Raw genomic sequence first — 27,783 nt, 5'->3', positions numbered from 1 at the left:
GCTCATAATTATTCAAATAGAATTTTTGGGTGGTGCAATAGATGGAGAGTTACAATTAAGGTCAACAAAACTCAACTAACCTTATTCAAATCTCCCCACAGCCGTAATGCTCAGGGCCAGATAACCCTCCTAGGAGAAAACTGTGATTTCAGAAACTCGGTGTCCTACTTGGGAGTTCATTTTAGTAGAACTCTCAACTGGAAGACCGACATACAAAACACCCTAGACAGTGTAAGAAAAAGGGCGAAACTCCTGGGAGCGTTGTCTGGTAAACTGGACAACACGTCAAATAAAACACTATTCACACCTACAAGACTTACTTAAGACCATTAATCGAATACAAAGCGTGTATCTATGCGTCAATAAATGCTCGCCAAATTAACACGCAGGACAGAATGAGGAAGCGCAGAGACTATCAGTCAGCACTAATGCACCAAAAAATAGCAAACATAACACCGATTAAGGACAGAATAAAACCCTAAGCAAGAGATATATCCTGGCACTATAGCTGGCTCAAACAACCGAGCCAAGCAAACACTAAAAACTCCTTGCCACTGCCGAGGGCAAATACTCGCCAGGACTCCCCATAGAAAAGTTCCATTCCTTCAAGCAAAACTTCTACACAACACTGGAAACGAACTTCCTGATGAGTATGTCGACGTCCTAGAAGAAATCGTCTTAAAATATTGCAGTTAACAACAAAGCAAAAAAACAAGCAAGCCAAAAACGCTGATTAGGAGCCGTTCCTAGTACGGCTGGTAACACTTGAAGTACCTCTCCTTGGCTTGTCTGGCTAACCAAAAATTCCTCTAGTGCCCTCCTATACACAAACGCCACCTTCTGAACACCAGCTCTTTAGCACTCAACCACAAAAACTCAATAGATACAATCAATTTTGACGTTTATCAAACCCCTCCGGCTCCGCTAAAAAAAGAGGAGCAACCCTTTCTTGAAGAGGCTTAAAGCCTACCACCACCACCATCTTTGGCTCTACAACCCTGTGTGGGTCTTGGCGTGTTCAAGAATTAGTCTCCATTTCCCACTATCTTTCGCCCTGGCTTTCCAATTTCTGACCCCTGATTCCTCAAGTCATCTTCGACTTGAGTTTTAAATCTAGATTTTGGCCTGCCTCTCTTCGTGGTTCCTACTGGCTCTTGATATAATATATATCTTTGGGGGTCTCCAGTGTCCATTCTTTTAAGGTCCTAGCCACCTTAGTCTCTTAATTTTAATAGACCGGACGATGTTTCATTTTTCATAGCATTGATACAACTGAAAATTGTAGCACCTGCGCCATATCCCGCTTTCTTGTACTCCTCCGTATATGTGCCTAAGTATTCTTCTTTCAAAGCGGCCTAACAGTTCTTCGTCGCCTTTTACCATAGTCCATGTCTCTGACGCGTATGTCAGGACAGGTTTAATAAGAGTTTCATATATTAGTATCTTGGTTTTCCTGCTAATTAGGTGTGATGTTAAGAGCTACTTTAGTCCAAAGTAAGCTCTGTTCGCCAGGTATATTCTTCTCTTAATTTCTACGCTTACTACGTTGCTGTTATTTAGTTGTGTTCCAAGATATATAAACTCCGAAATCCCTTCGAATGTGTGTGCTTCTGTCACCAGATCTTGTGGTGCCGCTATTTGTGTGCTGTTCGTGACCTTCATGTATTTTGTTTTGGATACGTTGACCTGCAGTCCCACTGGCTTTTTCTAATGTTTAAAAAGCCTGTATCAGGTCTCTTTTTGTCCGTGTTACTATTTCAATGTCATCTGCGTAGGCCAATATCTTTACACTTCCATTGATGATCGTACCTCTGGTTGTTATGTCCGATTTCTCTATGGCTCTTTCTAGCGCGATGTTAAACAATGGGCACGATAGACTGTTTCACTGGCGTAATCCAGTATGTGTTTGAAAGACCTTGACACTCTGTTTTGTACCTTGACTTTGCACTCAACTTTCGAAAGAATTGCCTTTACCAATGTTATTAGATACGACGAAATATTTAGTTCTGCCATGGCATTATAAAGTGCGCGTCTGTCTACACTGTCATAAGCGCTTTTAAAATCTATGAAGAGGTGGTGGGTATCGATTCCATATTCATATGTCTTTTCTAAGATTTGTCTGAGAAGGAAAATCTGATCAATTGTTGACCTTTCTTTTCGGAATCCACATTGGTATTTGCCTATTTTTTCCTCAGTATATACTAGTAAACGATCATAAAGTATATAAGCCAGTACTTTGTAAGCCGTATTTAAGAGGGTAATGCCTCGATAGTTGTCACATATTAATGGATCCCCTTTCTTGTGAATAGGTATTATAATACCTACATTCTAACTGTCTGGGAGTTTTCCTTCTGTCCAAATGGATGCAACAGGTTTTATTATGTATTTTTTTAGCGCGTTTGTTCCATACTTGAACAGCTCAGGGGGTATACCATCTTCTCCAGGGGATTTGTTGTTTTTTAACCTTTTTATTGCCTTGGCAACTTCTTCTTCTGTTGGTATATTATTTTTCTCCCTCTCATCGTCATCTAGGTTTAAATTCTTTTCTGTTGTGGTTCACATTTTTATAAAATTTTCGCGCTTTGCTTTGTGAATTGAGACTTTCTAGTTCCTGTAGCTGGTTTTCTAAATGTCGTTTTTTTCTTTTGTTTTAGTATCTTTATCTCTGCTTGTCTCATCTGTTTGTACTCCTCTTGATTTCGTCTTGTCCTTCTGTTTTGAGTTTCCCGTACGCCTGATTCTTTTTTGAGTTGCCTGTGCGCATACCGCATCATACCATTATGTCCCCTTCCTTTCTTGTTTCTTCTTTCCTAAAACTTTTGTTGCTACTTCTTTCAGGATATTTTCGCACTCATTCCAGTAATTATCTATGTTTTCAACAGTACTACTCATTTGGTCTTCTAGTTTTTCTTTAAGTTTGTGTTCAAATTTTCTAACTATCTCAGGGTTTCGTAGTCTGTCCACCTCGAATTTATCTTCTTGGTTTCCTTTACCTTTTTTGCGTTAGAGATTCGTGCCCTTAGTTTAGCCTTGACCAGGTAGTGATCGGAGTAAATGTTTGCTTAAACCCTAGACAAGGTTAAAAAAACATGGTCTATCTATTTGTGGAGAATGGGTCATATTTTTTCCATCTTATCTTCGTCGTAGTAAGTGATTGTTTCCTTTTGTAGTTTTGTAGTTTAGATTGTAAGAGTGATATAAAATCTATTGAATACTACACGGGATGCGAGATGACAGTATCATCTGGCCTTTGTCTACTTCTAGATTGATTATTAGTAGTTAGTGAATGCGAAGTGTAGTTGCTTTGTTTGAAATTCACACATAACTATATTCCATGTTAAATTTAAAAGTAATTTTAAATTCGGAACGGTGTATCTGGTTCTGATCGGTTAATATGACGCTAAGATTAAATTTCAAGATTTTCAGATTTGAAGTAATTCAGTAATGCTATGGGATTATCAAAGTGATGTATTTGGCGCAAAATGAAATATTCAAACCACAGTCAACTGAAATTTGATACATTAAAATATAAAATCGAGATCTGGTTCTGAAACTTATTTGTGGCATTTCTTAATATATTTTATTCATCATCATCATCTTTGGCTCGAAATTCTTTGTGGAATCTGGCCTGTTCTAAGAAGATTCGTCGCCATTCTGTTCGGTTTCTTATGACCTGTTGACATCTTCTGATTTTTAATATCTCTAAGTCGATGTCAATTCCATCTAACCACCTAATTAGCGGTCTGTCTGCTTCTTTTGATGTTCTGATGAAAAAATTAAATTTTTCTAAGGTTTAACAAACAAAAAAGAGTGCATTTTATTTACTAAAAAAGCCTTCCTCAATTTTGATACAAGATTAGTAGTGTTTTGGTTAACTAGCCAGTCAGGACTATTCTTTTCCTGACTTGCAGTTTTGGCGTATAAATATCTATTATGGTTATGTATTTATAATTCAATTGAGATTGAATAATTCTAATTTAGAAAATATATTTTTGACCGCCATTGGTAATTTCATTGACAGTTTTATCTTACTTCAGTGGTTTTCAACATCAAATAAGCCAAAAAGGGCGAAACATAATATATAAACGAATCGAAAGACCTGGCCGTGTTTCTTTGGGAATCAGTGACCAACCTCAACTTAATGCTTCTTCACAGAAACACATATCCTTTTGTCAGCCGCCAAAAATAATTTGCATCAAATTTTAAATTCAACACGCATAAAAAGTATATTAACATTAACACAACTTTGCATACAATATTAATAACCAGTCAAAACATATTGTTTATTGGTTTTCATCCGGTAGTTACGAAATCTTAACCACATTTATTATCATAAGGTAAAAGGATGATACATTGCAGTAAATAAAATAAGTTGAAACAATTTATCAAACAACACAGATTATTTTAAAATATCTAGTGATAGAATTTTCCTACTGAACTCATTTTATATAATCGATCAGCTGTTCAAATTTATATTATCACGTTGCCTAATTCTGGGAATGTACACATTCAAAAATTGAAAAAGTTATTTAATTTACCTCTTCTTACACTGTACACTGTACACTGTAAGTTATATTTTATTATATCTTGACTTCTCTCAGCATATTTCCTGTAATTCTTTTCAGTATTCTCATCTGAATGCAATTTCCAATAGCCTTTGTGTTTTGGCTGTGTGTTGGTGATGAGAGTACGTCATTATTGGTCTTCTACCGGCTTTATAAATGCTTGATATCATCCTAGTGTTAATCTTATTTGATTTCATCATAGAGTGATATTAAGGCATCCTGTCAGTCTATTTTCTTTTTCTATTTGCTCTGCCACTATCTCCAAGTCTCCATAGTTGAATAGTGTAATCTTAAGATATTTTATTTCCATTTCAATTGAGTTCGTATCATTTTGCTCTTGTGTTTCATCTGTGTTCTATGTTATTAATATTGCATCGTTTGCGTATTGCGTTTGCGTATGAGTATTTTTATTTCTCTTTTACTTATTCTGTATCCTCTTCCTTTGTTGGCTGGTGCTTTTGACGAAAAAAAAACTTACAATTAATAAATTAAAGAGCGTATGGTTCAATCAGTATTATTCCGTTGCCTTGGTAGATGTTTTTAATAGTTTTTATGATACTGTTACGCCAGCCCTTGCTACACCCTGATCGAACATCAGCTTGACGTTCAATCGAGATTTACAGCTGTTCTTATGTCACGAGAGTTCCACTGAATTCTAGAAATATTCCGAAAAATGAGGCGACTATTCGCTATGTGCAAGTTCGAAAGAGCGACACCTAGTGTCATAGATCAGCGAAATTATTAGCACTTTTAATATATTACTTGGATGTAAACTGCAAGTAAAATAACCTAAACTTGTTTATTTAATACAATAATTACTGTAATTTATATCAATATTTAACTCCAAAAAATTTTTAATATATTTTTAATTGTAAAAATGGGTAAATATATTTTTTACGTTTAGATTTCATCATTTGAACACTAAAGATAGTTTATTAAAAGGTAAACATTTCGGAAGAGCGCCACCTAGTGTCATAGATCAGCGAACTTTTTAGTAAACTGAAAATAAAATAACTTAATCTTGGTTATTTAATACAATAATTATTGTAATTTATATTAGAAATCCACTTTTCTCTTTGCATTAATTTTTGATTATAATTTTTAAAACGAATAGAACTTAAATTGACTATTTCTTATTGTATTTTTACAATTTATAATACAACATTTGCGAAATCTCATTTTATTAAATGATAAACCTTATGAAATATGTTTGCTTGTGCTTGGGAAAAACCCTCCAAGTACTTGTACACATCGAATATATAAGGGCAATTATATTTTAGTAGTTAGTCTTATAGATATATTTGTACTGTTAAATAAATAAACGTTACAAATTCGTCGTGTTTTTAGTGTTAGTGTTAGAAGACTTTAAATAAATTAAAATAAACATTACATTCGTGTCAAAAGTGGGATATTTAAATAAATTCTATGAAAAATGGCTATGAGACTACGTGATTTAAAAATGACAGATTTACGACGGGAATTGGAAGATAGAGAATTAAATCCTATTGGAAAAAGGCTGAATTAGTAAAACGGTTGAAGGCCGCCTTGGAAGGAGAGGGTTTTGGTCCAAAAACGTATGTATTTGAGGACAAGCATGCTGCATTGTCATTTCGTCTATTTGATATCTTTGAAAAGCAAGTTTCTTGTGATATTTACAAAGTTTCTACGGACATTTTGCCACTGATACATATCTGTTGTTCTTGTTGGTCTTGTATCTACCAACAAGATGGTCTGATGACATAAAACGGATCGACAAACATTGGATGCAAACAGCACAAAACAGAAATACATGGAAAAGACTGAGGGAGACCTATATCCAGCAGTGGATAGATCCGGGTTAAATGATGATGACATATCTGTTGGTTAGATATTTATTGATATTTCTGATCTTAGATTTCTAGATCACAAGACCTAGTTGGATATTGGCTTTCAGTGTTCCGGCATATTATCCTGCCCCAAAAAATCTAAAACTATGCTGTTTCTGTGCTGTTTTATCGTTTTGTTGGAAGTATCTATTTTGTATTTCTGCATCCTCCGGTTGATTTGGAAACGTATCTCATTGTGATATGATGCAGTAATAACTGTCTTTAACAAAAATGTGACGCATCACACTTCGACATATTGGAATTCAAGCGTCAACGTTTGGCGATGCAGTGATTCTTTAACAAACAAATGAAGATTTTTGCTAACCACAACCTCATATTCTATGATTTAACGTACCCAGAAAGATTAAACTAAAACATTGTGTTATGGATATTCTCGTAGCCCAGATTATCTCGAATATGCACTTGTCTTCGTTATAATTAGTTGGAAAAAGCTCACTAAAGCATTCAGCTAAATTTTGTTAAATGCTGAACGAAAATATTTTCTAAAACCGCTACCAATCGCTATGAATAACTGCATAGAAACTATCAAAATGTCAATAAATTGTGGAGCTATCATAGAAAACATATAGGGTCACCATTTGTTCAATGGTCAATTTGTTAACTATTTAGTGATATGTCTTAAAGTGTTATGAAACATAATTATTGTTCTGTATTAAATTTGGAAATCTACTCTATTGTAGTGTCTTCGTTCGCAACAGGTTCATTACACGATTATTCTTGTAACGATGCTTTGATCGTTTAACAGTTCGAACCGTGGGAGTGTCAATATTTGCGCATCCACTTCTACAACGTGAGGGTCGAGTGGGATTCAGAACGGCTATTTAAGGCGTTTGAATAGCGGAATTAGGTAGTCTTGTAGCTAGCGCTCTAGGCTCCCTGACTTGCCGGTGTAGTGAACCAGCGAGCCATTCTGGACAGAGATAGTTCCGTATTGAGGATCATACTCTGTCCCTAACCAAGCGGAACCCATCGGTATTGCGTATTGAGCATTACCGTGGATCTGCACAGAACCAACCGGGACAGAGATTTCCGTATTGAGGATCATACTCTGTCCTTAGCCAAGCGGAACCCGTCGGCATTGTGTATTGAACATTGCCGCGGGTCTGCACAGCTAAATATTTTGTTTGCGAGCATATTCGGAGCTTTCGCTGAATTGAAGCGAAAGCGAGTATATTAGTAGTACTAATTAATTTCTTTTCTTTTATAGACGTTTGCCGGGGAATTCATTCACCGCGGGACCCGGACGGAAACGTAGAATTCATTTTATTTTTGTTTTATAAGTATACAACGTAGAATTCCTTTTTTTAGTTTTTATTTATTGTATATATATACTTAATAGATTTATTTTTATTTCAAACCTGTGTTTTACTGAGTCTGTTGCCCCGAAAGAGCTACCCATCACAAACTGGCGCCCGAGCAAAAATTAATAACATGCCGACAGATAAAGACACAGACTCAGTAACAGGTACGTCGTGGATAAATCGACTTTGCAAAGAGGAATTGCAGAGCGAGGCCGAAAAATGCGGCTTAGATCCCAAGGGAACCGTCGACGAATTGAGAGCACGACTCAGAACCTATTTTAAAAATCGCGAGGAAGCTACAGGAACAATCCCAAAAGAAAAAACTTCCAAGGGAACAGAATCCGACACACTGACCCAGGAAATTTCGGGCATCCGAAGACAATTACAGGAATTAACAATAACGAAACAAATGGGGCAACCAGAATTGCTAAATCAAGTACGAAAGTGGAACACACACTTCGACAAGAAACATTCGGATGCAATAGAATTCTTAGAGAGGATAGACGAATTAAGCTTGGCCTACGAGATCGATAAACAAGATCTACTAAGAGCATTACCAGAATTATTAGGAGACCACGCTTTGTTATGGTACAGAAACAATAACAAAAATTGGAAGTCATGGACAGATTTCAGCGAAGATTTTAAAAAAGCTTTCTATCCCAGGGGATATTTGCTACAACTAGAAGAGGAAATCCGAAACAGAAAACAGAGACAGAACGAACCAGTAGATAGATATATCACGGAGATTCAAACATTAATCAGACGAGAAGGATCTTTTTCTAAAAACCAAGAACTTGAAAGGATATACAAAAATTTGTTACCAGAATATAAGCTTTATGCTCGCCGCCGGGATTTCGGAAACTTAACCGAATTACAGGATTTAGCCCAAGAATACAAAGCTCTAGAAGACGAAAAGACCCGAGCAAATCAGATTTGCCGTGGAAACTGGAGACGCACGGACCAAGCGGAGTACGATGCAAAAACGGCATGCTTTAGATGCAAGATGCCAGGTCACAGCCGTAAAAACTGCAAAAACCCATGGAAAAAGTTTTGTTCGCGTTGCGGCAGAGAAGGGGTTTACAGCAGCGACTGCTGTTTCAGGCGTCAGGGAAACGAATTACAGACTGGAGAAACAAGGAGTCGTCCCAGTCTGTAAAACAAGATTCGACTCCATTCGTTTTCGCCGTTACACAGCCAGCAAGCAATGACATTCGACTGTTCGCATCACTAAAAATAGGGCAAAGAACATACAGAGCGCTCATCGACACAGGAACTACTAAAAATTACGTCGGGGATAGAATAGCTCAGATATACAAGGACTCTCTAGATAGCTACAGCGGGAGAACAAGACTAGCAAATGGAGCGTCAATCGAGCTTAACCAGAAGTTGACAATTGAATGCGAGATCGATAAGTTACAAACCCGACAAACATTCATAGTAATGCCAGGGTTGACGGAAGATGCATTAATAGGAGTGGAATTCCTCAGGAACCATTCTATCGAACTTAAATTCGATAAACATACGACCAAACAATACATACAACATCAAGAAGAGACATGTAACACTTTAAAAGACTCCACTCAAAATACGGAGTTAGAAAGGTTTCTAAGAAAAGAACTAAGGGAGTTTGAGAATATAACAGGACCCACCAACTTAATAAGACACGAAATAAAATTGAAGAAAAAGTGCGATCCAGTCAAGCAGCCTTATAGGCGGCACAATCCCGCAATGCTACAGATCATCAACCAAGAAGTGGACAAGATGTTAAAAGAAGGAACCATCGAACCCTCCACAAGTGGTTGGAGTTCACCGATCGTACTAGTTAGGAAAAAGGATAACTCGTACAGATTTTGCATTGACTTTAGAAAAGTCAACGAACTATCAGATAAGGACGCATATCCGTTACCCAGAATATCGGAAATTCTGGATAGACTTAAGGAAGCAAATTTTATATCGACCCTCGATTTGAAACAGGGATATTTTCAAATACCCCTAGAAGAAACAAGCCGCCCAGTGACAGCATTCAGCGTACCCGGAAAAGGCCATTTTCAGTTCAGAACCACCCCATTCGGACTGCATTCCGCAGGAGCCACTTTCCAACGCCTACTGGATAAGGTAATACCTCCCGATATGGAATTCGCGTTTGCCTACTTGGATGATATCGTAGTAATATCTAAAACGCTCCAAGAGCATTTAAATCACCTACATGAAGTTTTCCGAAGACTGAAAGAAGCCAGATTACAGCTGAACTTCGAGAAATGCACGTTTTGCCAGTCAGAACTCAGATACTTAGGACATGTGGTTGGAGCAGAAGGAATAAAAACCGACCCGGAGAAAACTAACGCTATAACCGGACTTACAGCACCGAGAAATGTGCGTCAACTCCGCCGGTTCCTAGGAATAACATCATGGTACCGCCGATTCATAGAGAACTATTCGACAATAGCAGGACCGCTAAACATGCTTCTGAAGAAGAAGATAAGATGGAAATGGACCGATAAGCAGGAAAACGCGTTTGAAGAGCTAAAATCAAAACTTACATCGGCCCCAGTATTAGCATGCCCCGATTTTTCGAAAACATTTTACCTGCAAACAGATGCGTCGAACTGTGGACTTGGAGTTGCACTAACACAGAAATACGACGGCCAGGATAAAGTAATTGCATATACTAGTCGAACCCTCACACCAGCCGAGACAAAATATTCCACAACGGAAAAAGAATGTCTATCCATCGTGTACGGGATAAAGCAAATGAGGCCGTATATAGAAGGATACAATTTTAAGGTCATATCAGACCATCAGTCCCTCAAATGGCTGAAGAACCTTAAAAACCCGTCAGGTCGGTTAGCCAGGTGGAGTTTAGAACTGCAACAGTACGATTTCGAGGTAATATATAGAAAGGGAGTCCTCAACAAGGTAGCAGATGCTTTGTCACGACAACCACAAGAAAACCAGAGCGAAGAACCAGAGTCGGAATTATTAGCATCAGAACTGGAATCATGCAGTTGGTACGATAATTTATATAGGAATGTACTCCAGAACCCAGACGATTTCCCGGATTTACAAATATCAAACGGGAAATTATATAAACACGTTTGGAGCAGCCGTAATTTAGCCGACCCAGAGTTTAATAACCCATGGAAATTATGCGTACCAAGATACAAAAGGAAAGATATTTTGGAGGAAAATCATGACTCGACCACAGCAGGCCTCTTAGGAATTGCAAAAACAATTTGCCGAATAGCGCAAAAGTACTATTGGCCTAAGATGTTTAAACAAATTGCAGACTACGTTAGAGCCTGTACGAAGTGCCTCCAATATAAACCGTCTCAAATGCAACCAGCCGGGAAAATGCAACCGTCCACTGTAGAAAAGCCTTGGCATACTGTCTCAGTTGATTTAATGGGACCATTCCCAAGATCTGCAAAAGGAAACATTTTCTTAATAGTCGTGCAAGACCGGTTTACCAAATGGGTCGTCGCCCAGCCAATAAGAGCAGCATCTACGAACTCAATCATTGACACTCTACGATCAAAAGTAGTCATGCAATTCGGTATCCCGAAGAAAATCATCTCGGACAACGGCGCACAATTTACAAGCGGAAATTTTAAGGCGTTCCTAAAGTCCTATAACATAAATCACATTCTAACACCGCCGTACTCTCCTCAATGCAATCCAGTAGAACGAATGAACAAAGTACTGAAAACGATGATAGCTACTTACGTGGAGGATAACCATAAAGACTGGGACAAATTCATACCAGAATTCTGCTACGCCATAAATTCGTCAAGACACGATTCAACAGGATTTTCACCAGCGCTTCTTAATTTCGGAAGGGAATTAGACATAACAGAGGCGACAAATGGACAAGATATACAGGGGTATGCAGAAAACTTAAACAAGTTAGAAGCGTTAAGAGAACTAGCGAAAGTGCACATGGAACACGCTTTCGAGGACCAAAAGAAACATTACGATCTAAGACGAAGAGACTGGCAGCCGCATCCAGGAGATCGAGTCATGAAAAAGGAACACCATCTATCATCAGCTAGTGCAGCTTTCACCAGCAAACTAGCGCCGAAGTACTCAGGACCATACATAGTAACGTCAGTGATATCACCAGTAATAGTAAAACTGAAATTGGCCGATAGTAGTAGCCGCAAGCAGACGACGGCGCATGTAAAAGATTTAAAACCGTGGGGAGGAAGATTGTAATAAAGATACCGAGAGGGATAGATGGCATCACGAGGCTGTAGACACCATATACACAAAAAAAAGGTATGTTACTTTTTTTTTTTCAAAGAGAAGGGGGTGTAACGATGCTTTGATCGTTTAACAGTTCGAACCGTGGGAGTGTCAATATTTGCGCATCCACTTCTACAACGTGAGGGTCGAGTGGGATTCAGAACGGCTATTTAAGGCGTGTGAATAGCGGAATTAGGTAGTCTTGTAGCTAGCGCTCTAGGCTCCCTGACTTGCCGGTGTAGTGAACCAGCGAGCCATTCTGGACAGAGATAGTTCCGTATTGAGGATCATACTCTGTCCCTAACCAAGCGGAACCCATCGGTATTGCGTATTGAGCATTACCGTGGATCTGCACAGAACCAACCGGGACAGAGATTTCCGTATTGAGGATCATACTCTGTCCTTAGCCAAGCGGAACCCGTCGGCATTGTGTATTGAACATTGCCGCGGGTCTGCACAGCTAAATATTTTGTTTGCGAGCATATTCGGAGCTTTCGCTGAATTGAAGCGAAAGCGAGTATATTAGTAGTACTAATTAATTTCTTTTCTTTTATAGACGTTTGCCGGGGAATTCATTCACCGCGGGACCCGGACGGAAACGTAGAATTCATTTTATTTTTGTTTTATAAGTATACAACGTAGAATTCCTTTTTTTAGTTTTTATTTATTGTATATATATACTTAATAGATTTATTTTTATTTCAAACCTGTGTTTTACTGAGTCTGTTGCCCCGAAAGAGCTACCCATCACATTCTTTAGGTTCAATATTAGTCTTTTCCTATTTTGTCGTCCTATTACTGAATATTTGTATCTCTGCGCAAAGTTTTACAGCAGATTATGGCATAAATTTCACGTCAATATAAGGTAAAGTTGCAATTATCTTGCGGTGTCTCCATCAATTTTTAATATTATTGTCGGTATATCTCGATATTGTGTTAACTAAATACTTTGTAGAGTATTACATTGATTCACGCCACTGTCTGGGATATACCCGGTAGTATCCATAAAAAGTTTGACGCTTGTTATTGAACATTTTTATATTTCAATAAAAATTTTCCAATAAAAAACAATTCAAAAAACCAACCAAAAAATCGTGGGATTCTGAGACACTAAAAACTCTGGCAGTGTAAGAAATAAAAAGGAGGCAAGAGGAGTTTCGTTTTAAATACAAAAGATAAATTAGAAAAAACCAATCACAAAAAATTAATAAACTTCTCAAAAATCCATTATGATAATTGAAACAAACAGATTAAGAAACTGAAAATTAGCGACAAAAATGATTCCTTTATTAACGATCTAAAGATAGTTAATTTTATGAACTTTTTTTTTGTAGTATCAAGATTCTTATATAATATAAACTTTTTATGAAGTTTCAAATAATAGTCCCGTCGGGTGTCCCGTAAACACTTTATTATTTTTAGCACTAAACACACAAGATAATGAAAATCATCAGAATATATCGACGTGTGATATTGGAATATCAATGAGAGTAGATGATGATTGGACAGAACCAAAAGGCAATCAAGTACAATTGCCAACTTTTTCAATTGAATCTGGTGTTAACAGTGATATAGCTGGCATGTTAGCAATGGGTAAACCAGAAGAGTTCTTTTCAGTTATCGTTACTGACTCAATATTTCAAATGATAGCAAATCAGATAAACTTATACGCCACGCAAACACTGGTCAACACCGACACCCCTTCATCTTCTAGGCTACACAACTGGAATCCCACAGATACTGTTGAAATAAAAAAGCTTTTTGGTGTGATAGCTTGGATAAGACTTTACCAACATTGTCAGACTATTGGAGTCAAGATCCCTTGTTCAAAATGGGGATTGCATCATGTATTATGCCTAGAAATAGGTTTGAAATTCTATTGCGATTGGTTCACTTTTCAAATAATGGGGGATATATAGAAGGACATACTAAACAAACGACTCCAACAACTAACTGACCAACTATTCACAGTGAAACAAATTTTAAACAAATCGTGGGAATACGACATTGACGTCCACAACATATTCATAGATTTCAAACAAGCCTACGACTCAATTAATAGGAACAAGTTATATCAAATATTGCAGAGCTTTAATATCTCCCAAAAATACATCCGACTGGTAAAAATAACAATGGATTCGTCAATAGCAACTGTCAGAATCCAAAATGAGCTCACTGAAAACGTTACGATAGCCCAAGGATTAAAGCAAGAAGACGGGCTGGCACCGATACTATTCAACCTGACCTTGGAATATGTGATAAGACAGCTGAATATAGGAAGAGGTAATCTCCTAACAAATAAATCAATACAGATTGCCGCCTATGCCGATGATATCAGTATCATATCTCGCAGAACAGAAGAGGCGGCAGAAATATATTCACAATTAAAATCAAAGGCAAAAGAGACCGGACTAGAAATAAATATTCCAAAGACAAAAAAGTTAACACAGGCAAGAGCTAGGGGAAACAGACGCACAGTTGAATTAGAGGACGATATTGAAACGGTAGAGAGTTTCACAGATTTAGGAGTTGCATTAAGGATGGAACAGAAAAACCAGAAATCCAAAGAAGAATAGTAAAGGGAAACAAAGCTTATTTTTCACTCAATCATGAGTTTCGCTCCAAAAACACACACTGGAGATCGAAAATCAGGGTCTACAAAACTATTATCAGACCAATAGTATGTTATGCATGCGAGAAATAGGTTTGAAATTCTATTGCGATTGGTTCACTTTTCAAATAATGGGGGATATATAGAAGGACATACTAAACAAACGACTCCAACAACTAACTGACCAACTATTCACAGTGAAACAAATTTTAAACAAATCGTGGGAATACGACATTGACGTCCACAACATATTCATAGATTTCAAACAAGCCTACGACTCAATTAATAGGAACAAGTTATATCAAATATTGCAGAGCTTTAATATCTCCCAAAAATACATCCGACTGGTAAAAATAACAATGGATTCGTCAATAGCAACTGTCAGAGTCCAAAATGAGCTCACTGAAAACGTTACGATAGCCCAAGGATTAAAGCAAGAAGACGGGCTGGCACCGATACTATTCAACCTGACCTTGGAATATGTGATAAGACAGCTGAATATAGGAAGAGGTAATCTCCTAACAAATAAATCAATACAGATTGCCGCCTATGCCGATGATATCAGTATCATATCTCGCAGAACAGAAGAGGCGGCAGAAATATATTCACAATTAAAATCAAAGGCAAAAGAGACCGGACTAGAAATAAATATTCCAAAGACAAAAAAGTTAACACAGGCAAGAGCTAGGGGAAACAGACGCACAGTTGAATTAGAGGACGATATTGAAACGGTAGAGAGTTTCACAGATTTAGGAGTTGCATTAAGGATGGAACAGAAAAACCAGAAATCCAAAGAAGAATAGTAAAGGGAAACAAAGCTTATTTTTCACTCAATCATGAGTTTCGCTCCAAAAACACACACTGGAGATCGAAAATCAGGGTCTACAAAACTATTATCAGACCAATAGTATGTTATGCATGCGAGACATGGGTGATGACAGAAGAGACAAAAAGAAAACTGGAAGTCTTCGAAAGAAAAGTCCTAAGAAAGATATTTGGACCTATTAACGAAAACGGAATATGGAGATACAGTTATAACCATGAACTCTACCAACTGTTCAAAGAGACACCGATCTCAGAATTCGTTAAACTTCAGAGACTTCGCTGGGCTGGTCATGTAGTAAGAATGGAGACAGCAAGATTGCCGAAAAGAGCCCTAGATAGTAAAATGCAGGGCGCAAGACCAAAAGGAAGGCCACGGAAAAGATGGGAGGATAAAGTGGCAGCGGACGCGCAAAATTTGGTAGACGTGAGAACCTGGAGAAGATCGGCGCGGGACCGAACAGGTTGGAGGCATAGTTTGGAGGAGGCCAAGGCCCGATTTGGGCTGTAGCGCCATTGGAGAGAGAGAGAGAGAGAGAGAGATAGAAGGAGACAGATTATACAAAATAAATAATTTAGTAAACTTAATTTTGAAAAACTATCAATCTGTTTAGGTACCTGGAGAAATTCTGTGTGTGGACGAATCAATAGTTCCTTTTAGAGGCAGGCTACTGATGAAACAGTACAACAAACAAAACCTACACAAATATGGAATTAAAATTTTTAAATTGTGTTGTAAAAATGGTTATACATATATGTAATTTACAAATATACGCTGGTAAAACCTTAGAACAAGAAAAAACGACCCCTCTAGGCATTGTTATGAAGTTATGCACACCAATATTAGATGCGAATAGAATTGTTCGTACGGATAACTGGTATACCAGTATAGAGTTAGCAAACAAACTGCTAGACAGAAATACACATCTTATAGGAACAATCAGACGAAACAGAAAATTAATACCAAAAGAAGTAGCTAACAAAAACTAAAAGTATGTGAAGTAGCAGCTATGGAGAATAGCAGAGGGATAACTTTTCTAAATTGGAGGAATAAACGTAGTGTGTTAATGCTGTCTACTTGCCATTCGATTGAAACTGAAAATGTACAAAGAAAACAAGAAACTTCTTTAGTAAAACCAAAAATGGTTTTAGCTTCCAATACAGGCAAAGCTGAAGTTGATTTATCAGAAATCAGATATTATGACAGCATATTCCAGTCCACTTCGTAAAACTGTTAAGTGATACAGAAAAATAGCGATAGAGCTATTACTAAATACTTCAGTAGTGAATGCATACATTTTGTATGTACATGTTACTGGTAACAAAATAGGTGTGGTTGAATTTCGCAAAGAAATTGTAAAGTTTCTCTGTTGTAGCAGTTCAGCAAATCCCATCACTCTGGTCACTCCGAAAACACCACGAATTAAGTGAGGTCCAGGGACATAAGCATAAAATACGAAGATACTGCAAATCATGTTACGAAGCAAATATGAAAGCAGTGTAAAGAGTGTGAAGGAACACCATTCTTGTGTTTACAATGTTTTAATAAATTACATACTGATTCACAGATACATGAAATATAAAATGTAATGTTTTTTTAACATATTTCAAAATAAAACTAAATTTTAAGCTTAATTTTTATATCATTTAAAAAAATGTTTATCATTAAAAATATCCCGTGCATTAAAAATAGGATTGTAGTGCTGGTCCCATCGGACCGACGTGGCGTGAGGAACATTGTGGTGCCGGTCCCATGAGCCCGGCACGGCAGTTAACTTGTTAAATAGACTTTTTTTAAAACTGTTCTTATCAATATACTTAATACCAATCTTTAGATTCGATATATGTATTCATGCGTTAATTTTTTCTCTGATTATCACTGTTTTGCTTTAATATTCTTTATATAGTATCTATTTAACATTTTCCTTTCAACAATTTCTATTACACTAAACATGTTTATATTTTATTTTAGAAAAACAATTAATTTTAGAAAATCTCAGAATGTTTATTTTTTGATCGATCGTATTGATTTTAGTTCTTAACATACTATAGATTTCTTCTCTTGTTCAAGTGCCTTAGTATAATAAATTTGTTTCGTGCGTCTTTTATGTTTTTTTTTAATATAGCAATGACTTTGAAATTATTGTATATTTTTCGATAACCGTATAAATTTAATTCTCTTCCAAGAATTAAGATAGATAGGAGAGCAAACGGTATTATAAAAATCAAGTCGCGTTCGACGGTTAAACAAAAACCGCAGACAATCTCTTCGCAAACTTCATCACTTTTACGCGAATTTAGGGACCCGCAGAAAGATCGGGGGATTGGGACAAACCGAATATTGGGGATCCCCATTAACGAAATAACAACAAACACAGTCTATCAAATATTTTTTCAGAAATACTCCGCTACCGTTTCCTGATTCAGTGGACTGCGTAACATCAGCGTTAAAGAAGTATTATATAGTAAATGTTAGTGTTTTGTGTTTTATACAAGTTGAAAAATAATAATAAAAGTGTTATTCAGTGCTCTTTAAGAAATGTCAGAGGATTTACAGAAAAAGATGTAAGTTTTTTAAAAGACAAAATTTAGATTGCATGAGGACCTCAACCAACATTAATTCTTTGTTTTCTAAAGATTTATCGAGTTATTTATAATTTATTGTAGACAGTATATTATTATGATTATATATCGGTTTACAATATTCTCCAACGTCTTGTGATTGCCAATCTTCAATTCGACGGGTCATTCCATTAGTAGAAATAGTAAAACCACGAGAAAATAGCTTCAGAACAATAGTCAAGAAGTCCTACTCAAAGGTTCCTCTTCTCCTCTTTTTGTCAATTGTTTCTTCTCTTTTTTTCATATTTTTTCTCTCTGTAACTTGAGTAAGGGGGGAAACGTGTCTTTTTTCAATCTTTCTGCGGAAAAACAAGCTTTTTGATCTGCTTCCTATTATTAGTATTAAATTTTGTTTTTTTATAAGTTTTCCGTACACCCTGCTCATCTATCCGTACTATCGTATATGTTCTATACTATTCGTACTATAATTGTTTTTATATATTATATTGATGTTCTCCATACTCGTGGTGCTTTTTTCTCGCCGTTTACGCGTTTTTGGAACAGTTTTGTTAGACTAAAGTTTCATCTAAAGTTCTAGTGACATATTTCAAGAGATTTCCCGGTGGTATGTCACCGAGTAGCCTGTTTGGCTGAACGTGTCTTTTTTTTTTCTTTCAAGTAGTATTAAATGACCTCTAATTTTTTTGATTTTTTGCTGTTTATGTAAAAAGTTACTACCTCAGTATTAGTCACTTATTGCACCTATGATATTCTTAAAGTGCACCCATTATATTCTTAAGATGCACCTTTAACACCATACCTCGAAGGCTTCGAGCTTAAGCTCCAAAAATCGTCCAGGCCGCTACTCCGTACAATAAGGTAGGAAAAAATATAGCATCTGAGGATTGAGACTGGTTCTGACTGGTAGATTCTCCAAGGTAGACTCCTGAAGATAAATTTCATCTTTATGAATGCTGATCTTGCCTTCCCTATGCGATGTTGTATTTAGATATCGGGATCCAATTGACTGTGTTCGTACCAAGATATGTGTAGCTATCGATCCTATCAATTGGCCTTTGGTTAACTAAAAGCTGCGTATTTAGTATTTCACGCTTATTGAGTACCATGTATTTTATTTTATTTGTATTAAAATCCAGTCCATACTCTTTACTGATGTCCAGCCCGCCGAAAGGGGTTGTACAGCTGGTATATTTTACCGGGACCCGGCGATGTACGGGGCCCGGCGTCGACCAGATCAAAGACGTAATTTTTCCCGTTTTTTTTTTGCTTTTCACTATATGTGCATAATGCGTTGAATTAATACTTGGCTATATTTAATCTGACCTTTACCTCTATTTTGAAATATATTTTATTGTTTTAATGCCGTTGGGACAGTCTGCGTTGTTGTTTTGGTTACGTTGCCGGCGTATTGGTTTCATATAATCGATGTTACTTTGAACGAATTCGCCACCCGCAATTAAAATCGCACCTGTCGTCTGTGCTAATAGACAAAATACGCCGATAGACAAATTGCTGCTGTGCTTACCTATTGCAGTGGTAGTATGCATGAGTCAGGCACATTCTGCTGGGCTGTCTACTTTATAATTTACAAATACCGATATTGTGCACGTAATATTCATCTGTATGAAAGAGAATATTGTCAAGGTTTTAGGTTAAATGTAGAATTTTGATTAATTTTTTTTAGAAATTCAATTTATCCATAAAAATGTCTTATCATCATAAATGGGGAACGAAAGATACGGGAAGAAAAAGAAAAAGTGCAATCGTTGGAACACAGCCCTTAGAAAATATAGGATTTGTTACTTCATCTTCCTAAAATGAAGAAAAAATTGAACCTGGGCCCAATGCACAAACAAATAAATACATAAGATGACACAGTGCCACCTCAAGTAGGAGCTAAATCATATGTAAATATTGATGCGTTTTTACCAATATATTTAGACTCTTTACCTATCAATATTACTGACCATCAAACTAAAAATTAAGGTGAACAAGGACATGAAAATAATCCCAGTGTATTCCCAAATAATATGTATGGAAATTCATTTCCAAAGGTCATTTGAACAAAATTTCCATTTAAGATATTCTTCTTCTTCTGGTTCCTATCCGTTTCGGATGTTGGAAATCATATTGGCAATCATGACCTTGCTCGCTGCGGCTCGAAACAGCTCCGTTGAGGTTTTCTTAAACCATGTTCTTAAATTCCGCAGCCATGATATTCTCCTTCTACCGGGTCCTCGCTTACCTTTGACTTTACCTTGCAATATAGACTGCAGCAGGGAGTAACGGTGCTGATTTAAGATATAAAATGCAAAATAATGAGTATGTAGATCGTGACTGGCTAGTATGGAGTCATAGCAAAAATCTCTTTTTTGTTTTTCATGTCAACAATCGCTCTTTCGGAAAGATCTGCATTATGTACATCTATTGGTTGGTGACAAAAATTTTTTATATAAAGTTATATAGTAGAATTTCAGTGCACGAAAGTAGTTCAAACAACAAAAATTGCTATTAAAAATGGAGATAATTGTAAAATGGTACGAAACATATTACAGGAGCAGATAATTTACTTTTGTAAAAAATGGAAAACGAAATTCAAACCTGGCGTAAATTGTTAACAGTTTACCTTGACATCATACTATTGAGATGAAGATAACGACAATATTAAGAAAAAAATTGTTACATTGCGCGAGTTTTATCATTATTTTCTAATGTCGTTATTGCGTTAAGAATATTTTGTACGTTAGCGGTATATGTACATTTCTACATACCTTTTCTCGCATAAAAAAATGCCATGAGATTTACAATGAAGCAGGATCGGTTAACTGGCCTAGCAACTTTATGCATTGAGCATGATTTGGTAAAATGATGCGATTTTTCGAAAATTATAGACATCTTTGTTAATCGTAAATCTCGAAAAGCACTTCTATACCACCTATAAATATTTTCACTATTATAAATATAATAAAAATTTAATAACTTTTATGTTTGAAATGTTAATTATTATTTATTATTGATAATTTTATTTCTATAAAAATTTAACAATTTTTTTGCTCTTAACTTTTTACCGGGGCTTGCTCATCCCTCTCAGCGGCCCTGCTGATATATAATATGCCTGATATTATTGTTTGTAAACCTTTGTAAACTGTCTGCAAAAACTATTGCGTCGTCAGCATATCTAATGCATTATATGCATTCATCCGCTTGAGCCCTTCAAGCGCTTGAGCCAAGATATGTTCAGAATATATGTTAAATAAGAACGGGGGCAGCATGCACCCTTGTCTCACTCCTCTATCTATCGAGATTGTCTCTGTCAAACGACTACCCACTTTAATGTTAGCAGTTAGTTATACTAGATATTATAGATGGCTCTTAGCCTCTCTCTATTATCTAAACGCCCTGTTTTCAGGCTAGTTATAAGCAGCGATCGGATTTATAGGCAAAAAAATTGAAGAAAAAGGCGTCTATATATGCAAAGATTTGTATTAAAAAAGGCAAAAATCATATAAGCAACATGTAATCGAATGAACTATTTTACAATAAAGTCGTCCCAGGAACGCAACTCAGCGATATTTTCAATATGTCTGAATTGTCAATATGAATGAGTGAGATAAAATTAAATTATTAGAAGACTTTTTCACCAAGTAACAAAAAACAAAATTTGTTTAATTTGTTAATGTTTGCATTTTGAGAACGATTTCCGAAGTGGAAATGGAAACGTTAAAAACTTATTTTAAACTTATATTGTGGCTTGTTCCCAACGAAAATAGTAATTGCATAAAGATTCAATTCTCAACGATTATCAAAATTAAAAAGTCATGAATGTCATCCGATTAATAACAATATTGAATCATCTGTTTAAATTTTTAACACACTTCTCGTTTAAAAATAATTTCATATAAATATAATTATTATTTTTTACATATTTATTATTTAGTTTATATAATAATTAAATTTACTATCAAATGATATGTATTTATATTTTATTATAATTTAATATTTCGTCCATTCCTAATAGAACTAATAATTTTTTTAATGAATCAATGCTGCCAACAAATTAAAGTACCATCTGAATGGAAAACCGCTCACCAAGTGTCCATCTTTAAAAAGGGTAATCGAAAAGATCGTAACTGCTACACAAGATTAAGTGTCCTACCTACTTTCGAGAGATTGTTTGGAAAGATAATAAATGGAAAAATACAAGATGATGTAGGACATCTAATTAGCGAAGACCAAAGTGGATTTACGCCTGGTAGATCTTGCACTGATAACTTGTTTATACTCCAACAATTAATAGAAAAAAGAATAGCGGTTAGCACCGAAGTACATCTAGCCTTCATCGACCTAGAAAAGGCGTATGATACAGTTCCAAAACTTAAATTGTGGCAAGCTTTACAACAACTCGAACGAACAACGAATATTTTAAGATGAAATTATCCGAAATTATGGGGACGTTCCAAACCAAATCGGTACCACAAAATATACTTCGTTGTATCTTTTTATTATTCTATAAAAAATATTTTCTGTATTTTTTATTATAGCTTGGCAACATTGTAATCTTTCTGTATGTTTATCTTTCTATCATTATCAAGTCTAGTGATATTCGAGTTAAATGTCGGTGTTGCCAAGATGAAGAAAATTTTTAATCGGACAGAAAAGTCAAAATATTGTCGATACATCCCGTTCATTACTTACGGACTATAATATATTATTTTTTAATTATAAAAGCTTGTCCCCACTTTTATTTTTTTTCTAAAATATTTTTTAATGGCTCGTTCGTAGGGTGCTTGAATTGAGTCAATATTTGCATTGATAATTATTTATTTTGATAAGGTAGTACATTTTTAATCTGGCTATGTTAGAAAATGTACTGAAATTAATGTGTAATTGATAATAAGAATACACTGTAATAACTTTATATCCTGTAAATATAAAAAGACTAAAAACGTCACTTAAAAAATCTAGACAAAGTATTTTGATTTCTACTTCGAGTATCTGATTAGATAAAAGATGGTATAGAGAAAAATATGTTAGTTGCCAAGTGACATTGATTGCAAATGTAGCTATCACCAAATTTGATAGTATCTGTATAGCGTATCGAGATTTAAAAACGTTTTGGTGCGCGAACAAGTAAATAGATAATGCAAATATGGTGCCAAACGCTTTCAGCAGTTCCCACGTTTCTGGTAACATGGAACAACTCGGTGAAAATGAATTCGTACCGGATTGTTCCAGTACTTCTATAGTGACACAAAGTAATGTGAATTCGAAACTTAAACTTGACGGGTTATTGGCCAAACTGGGAGTACCGTGTCAAGTTGAGGAGAGTGAATATGATTACGGTCAGTGTTTTGGTTATTATGATAAAGGCAGGTATAATGTTTGCCAATTTGTGGAGTTTGGAGATATCGAAGATTTCATGTAAGTTTCAGTTCCTCATTATGTCTATAATGCAACTTTGTGGAACCAGTTTTTTATACATTCCATCTCATAATATACTAGCTACTGCTACGATATAAGCTGTTCTAGTGTTAAAACTATAAAAAATAATAACATTACACAGTTATCTTTTAGATCTTTAAAAAAAGCTTTTATTTCTCACCATCACCTTTTCCTGTAACCTTGTACGAGGTCTTCTCCTTCTTCAAGTGCCATCTCTGCGGCGGAGGTCGGCAATCATCATAGCTATTCGGACTTTTGAGACGGCTGCTCTGAAAAGTTCATTTGATGTACATCCGTACCACTCTCTCAGGTTGCGCAGCCATGACATTCTACGCCTCCCTATGCTTCTCTTTCCTTGGATCTTTCCCTGCATAATCAGTTGGAGCAAGGTGTATTTCTCTCCACGTGTAATATGTCCGAGATATTCTAATTTTCTTGTTTTTATTGAATTTAAAATTTCCATTTCTTTGTTCATCCTTCCCAGAACCTCTTTGTTTGTGACGTGTTCTGTCCATGATATTTTCAGAATTCTCCTGTACACCCACAACTCAAATGATTCCAGTTTTTTCATTGATGTCGCATTCAAGGTCCAAGATTCCATTCCATAAAATAAAGTCGAAAAAACATAGCACCTCGCCAACCTAACTCTTAGTTCCAGTTTTAAATCCCTGGTACATAGAACTCTTCTCATTTTGTTGAAATTTGCTCTAGCCTTTTCTATTCTTATTTTTATCTCCTGATTCTAATCATTTGTGGAGTTAATCATTGTTCCCAGGTATGCATATTTGTCCACTTGTTCGACGTTGGTTTCGTTTATTAGAAGATTCTCGTTATTTTTTTGAGTTTTCGATATTCTCATAAATTTCGTCTTCTTGACATTCATTGTTAGACCATACTCTTCTCCATACTCTGCTATTCTGGTCACCAGTCTCTGAAGATCTTCAATGTTTTCGGCTAAGATCACAGTGTCGTCCGCATATCTAATGTTGTTAATGGGAACGCCATTTACCTTTATTCCAGCTGTTTCACCCTCAAGAGCTTTTTTCAGGACCTCTTCGGAGTAGGCATTGAAAAGAATTGGCGACAATACGCATCCCTGTCTTACTCCACATCTAATTTCAATTTCTTCTGACAGCTGTTCGTTAACACGTACTTTTGCTCGCTGTTTATAATATAAATTTGATATGATCCTGCGGTCGTTGTAGTCAATCTTCTTTGATTTCAGGACATTCATTAAATGTTTATGTCGTACTTTATCGAATGCTTTATTATAATCAATAAAACATGCGTATATATCTTGATTGGCGTCCAGGCATCTTTGTATTAGTATATTAAGTGAAAAAAGAGCTTCACGTGTTCCTAGGCCTTTGCGAAAACCAAATTGTGTATCATTAACGTCTATGTCCAGTTTGTGATATATTCGGTTATGGATGACTTTAAGTAGTAATTTTAGCATATGAGACATTAAGCTAATGGTGCGGTAATCGCTGCATTCTCTTGCGTTTTTCTTTTTAGGGAGACAAATAAAAATAGATGTTAACCATTCTTTGGGTCATGCGCCTGAACTATCAATTTGGTTCAAGAGTGTCACTAAAACATCAATGTGCTTCTCATCTAGAATTTTTAGGATTTCTATAGGAAGCATATCAGGTCCAGGGCTTTTCCCACTCTTCATTGTTTTTAATGCGTGTAATATTTCTTCTTTTGTAATATATGGACCTATTTCTTCTGACGTAAGTTCTATGTGCTCCAGATCTCCTCTCTTTCATCATCGAACAATTCATCGATATATTCTGCCCATCTTTGTATTTTCTCGTCCGTATGTGTTTAGCAGTACCGTGCCTATCCAGAATTGCACAAGTGGGATTTTGTTTTCGTAGTTCTGCCAGTCCTGTACGAGATCGGTTTCCCTAAATATAGTTTTCTACATGTATTTTTTGTATTTTTTTCAACTCTTTGATTCTTCATATTAACTTAATTATAATTGCGGCGTTGAATGTACCCCAACTAACTTAGCCTATGCTATTCGATTTTGATAAAATGTCTTCATCGGGCGGATGGGTACCTAAACGGGATCGGTTTTGTAACAGGAACTTCATCTTCAAATCAACATTCCAGATATTCCGTTTTTGTTCTCTTTCTTCAACTGGCTATCAAATTTCTTTCTTATCTGATCTAGTAGTAATAGAATTACATTCTTACACCATAGATCTTCAGTATAACCTACACTTGTCATAACATCAGTTCCTGCAGCAAACATATCTTCCACAAATTATACATAATTAGCGGGAACTCCTTTTGTATGGAATCACCACAATCAGAAGTACATCCATCTTTGTCGATAGGCCTTCCTCTCTTTTTTAAATCATTCTTTATTCTTTTATCCTGGGCTATTTTCATCTATCTCAGTCCTTTTTTTTTATCATCTGACTATTTAAGTTCTTGACTTTTTTTTCTCATGGAAGCCGTCTGTTTAAACCGGTCGTACTGCAGCCATTTTCCATTGCTTCACGATACACATTCCATGATTCTGGAACCATATACGAACTTAAACAGGTCTAATGCATGAGTACCATATATTTTTGGAGTCTCCAAGAAGTGTTTGTCGCCCTCAATCTAATGCCTTGCAGTCATGCATGATATCGTTGACCGTTGCAGGATCTCTGTTAAGAGTCTAAAGCTTAAGTCTCCGTGAAACAGTTCCGTTGTATGCAGGTGTTTCTTGAGAGGCCCACGTCCAGTAAGGAAGCCTGTTATGATTCCGAGCTGATTCCAGCTTGTTTTCCGCAGTACTTCAGTCCTATCAGTACATGGTACCTCCGGATCCAATCTTTTTTCCGGTCGAGGACGATGCTTTTTGACACTTCCAGGTCTGCTCTGGATCGGTGAAGTTCTGGTCTCTTCCTCTTTGCTGATTTCAATTTCATAGTTTCTAATGTATACTTATTATTTTGCAAATTTTCATTTAAGTTTTGCTACTTTTGTTGAAACATCTTTTGAGAGTTATATGCAAGAAGTTGTATATAGATTGAAGACCCCTTTTTAAATATACAGGAAGCATTATTTCTAGCTATTCAGAATATAAGAGAGCTTACCAAATGCTACTCAAGCTTGGCCTCAGTGACAAATTCCGTGAAGCCCGTCAGGCCACAGCTGTTAAAAATACTGATGCTGACATTGTCCGGCATGATTGAAGCAGATCGATATGCTATCTAACATGAGATTCATGCATTGTTGGGCATAGACACGAGTCATTTGGCAATCCATTTAACAGTATACCATTCGCAGTTATTGAATGTCGCATAATTTCTGCTCCCCGTAAGAAAGCACGTATTGATTGGTGCCGCGCTACATTGAAACGATTCAAGAGATGCAGCTCAAATTTGGTATGGAACATTGTAACTGGTGATGACACGTGGATATATTGCTATGAGCCTGAAACGAAAAACCAATCAACGGTATGGGTATTTCAAGACGAGCCGAAGCCAAAGAAAATTGGCAAACAAAGGGTCGTGAGTTTCTTTGGAAGAAAGGGATATGTTGCCACAATTTCGTTAGAGAATGATAATGCTGAATTGTATACTACCATTTATTTCCATCCTCTTAAAGCTAGCTTTCATACGACTCGTATCACATCCGAGTATTTAAAGGTTCTGGAGGTTTTGGTGGCCATCTTACATACAGTGTTGACTTGGCACCGTGTGATTTCTTTGCGTTCTCGGGAATCAAAAACAGACTACGCCCTAAATGTTTTAAGATGCGAGATGTAGCAGCCGAAGCATACAGAAGCTCTTCCAGGTTTCTATAAATTCTTGGACAATTGGTTTTTTTCAAATGCAAAGGTGTATTGATCTTAAAACCCAATACGTTAAAAAGTAATCAAGTTGATTTTTTCCAAATATATTTTCCTTTTATTTTTATTTATGCAAAACTTTTAGAGCACACCTCGTATTATCAGCATACCGCAAGTTTAGAAATTCTCTGTTTATATTAATATCTAAGTTTTTCCAGTCTAGCTTTTCAAAAATGTCTTGGTTAAACAATTTTGGTGATAGTTCATTTACAAGTTGTCTTCAGTTGGTACTATAACTTGGTCATCGGCATAGAGGATTGAAGTTAAGGATTTATTGTGCCCTAGAATAACGCCACGTTGAGAGCAGTTTTCGATTTTCTAATTAAGTCGATATATAAGTGGAAAAGAATTGGTAATTGACAACAACCTTGCCTAACCACTTGGTTTGTTTTTATCGGCGCTGATGCTTCATCAGTTAAAATCTTGATTGTGGTCCCCTGATATAACCCTTTAATTATCTTGTCTTAACTTAACCTTG

General features: G+C 36.2%; 1 protein-coding gene across 2 annotated transcripts in view; it reads left to right on the top strand.

The window, feature by feature from the left end:
• The window catches only part of LOC140432587 (hypoxia-inducible factor 1-alpha-like), a 267,073-nt gene that overhangs the window by 43,929 nt on the left and 195,361 nt on the right, over positions 1-27,783 (top strand). The window contains exon 1 of one of the 2 annotated variants that reach the window (XM_072520592.1): positions 23,045-23,431. The exons of the other annotated variant lie outside the window; for it this stretch is intronic. Within the exon in view, the coding sequence (XP_072376693.1) occupies positions 23,160-23,431 (272 nt within the window). The 5' untranslated portion in view covers positions 23,045-23,159. Of the gene's footprint in view, positions 1-23,044; positions 23,432-27,783 lie in introns of those variants that run through there. 2 annotated transcript variants of the gene reach the window in all.

This window comes from Diabrotica undecimpunctata, chromosome 1, assembly GCF_040954645.1.
Source record: "Diabrotica undecimpunctata isolate CICGRU chromosome 1, icDiaUnde3, whole genome shotgun sequence".
In the NCBI taxonomy this organism is placed as follows: domain Eukaryota; kingdom Metazoa; phylum Arthropoda; class Insecta; order Coleoptera; family Chrysomelidae; genus Diabrotica; species Diabrotica undecimpunctata.
This window is presented reverse-complemented; position numbering and strand designations above follow the sequence as displayed.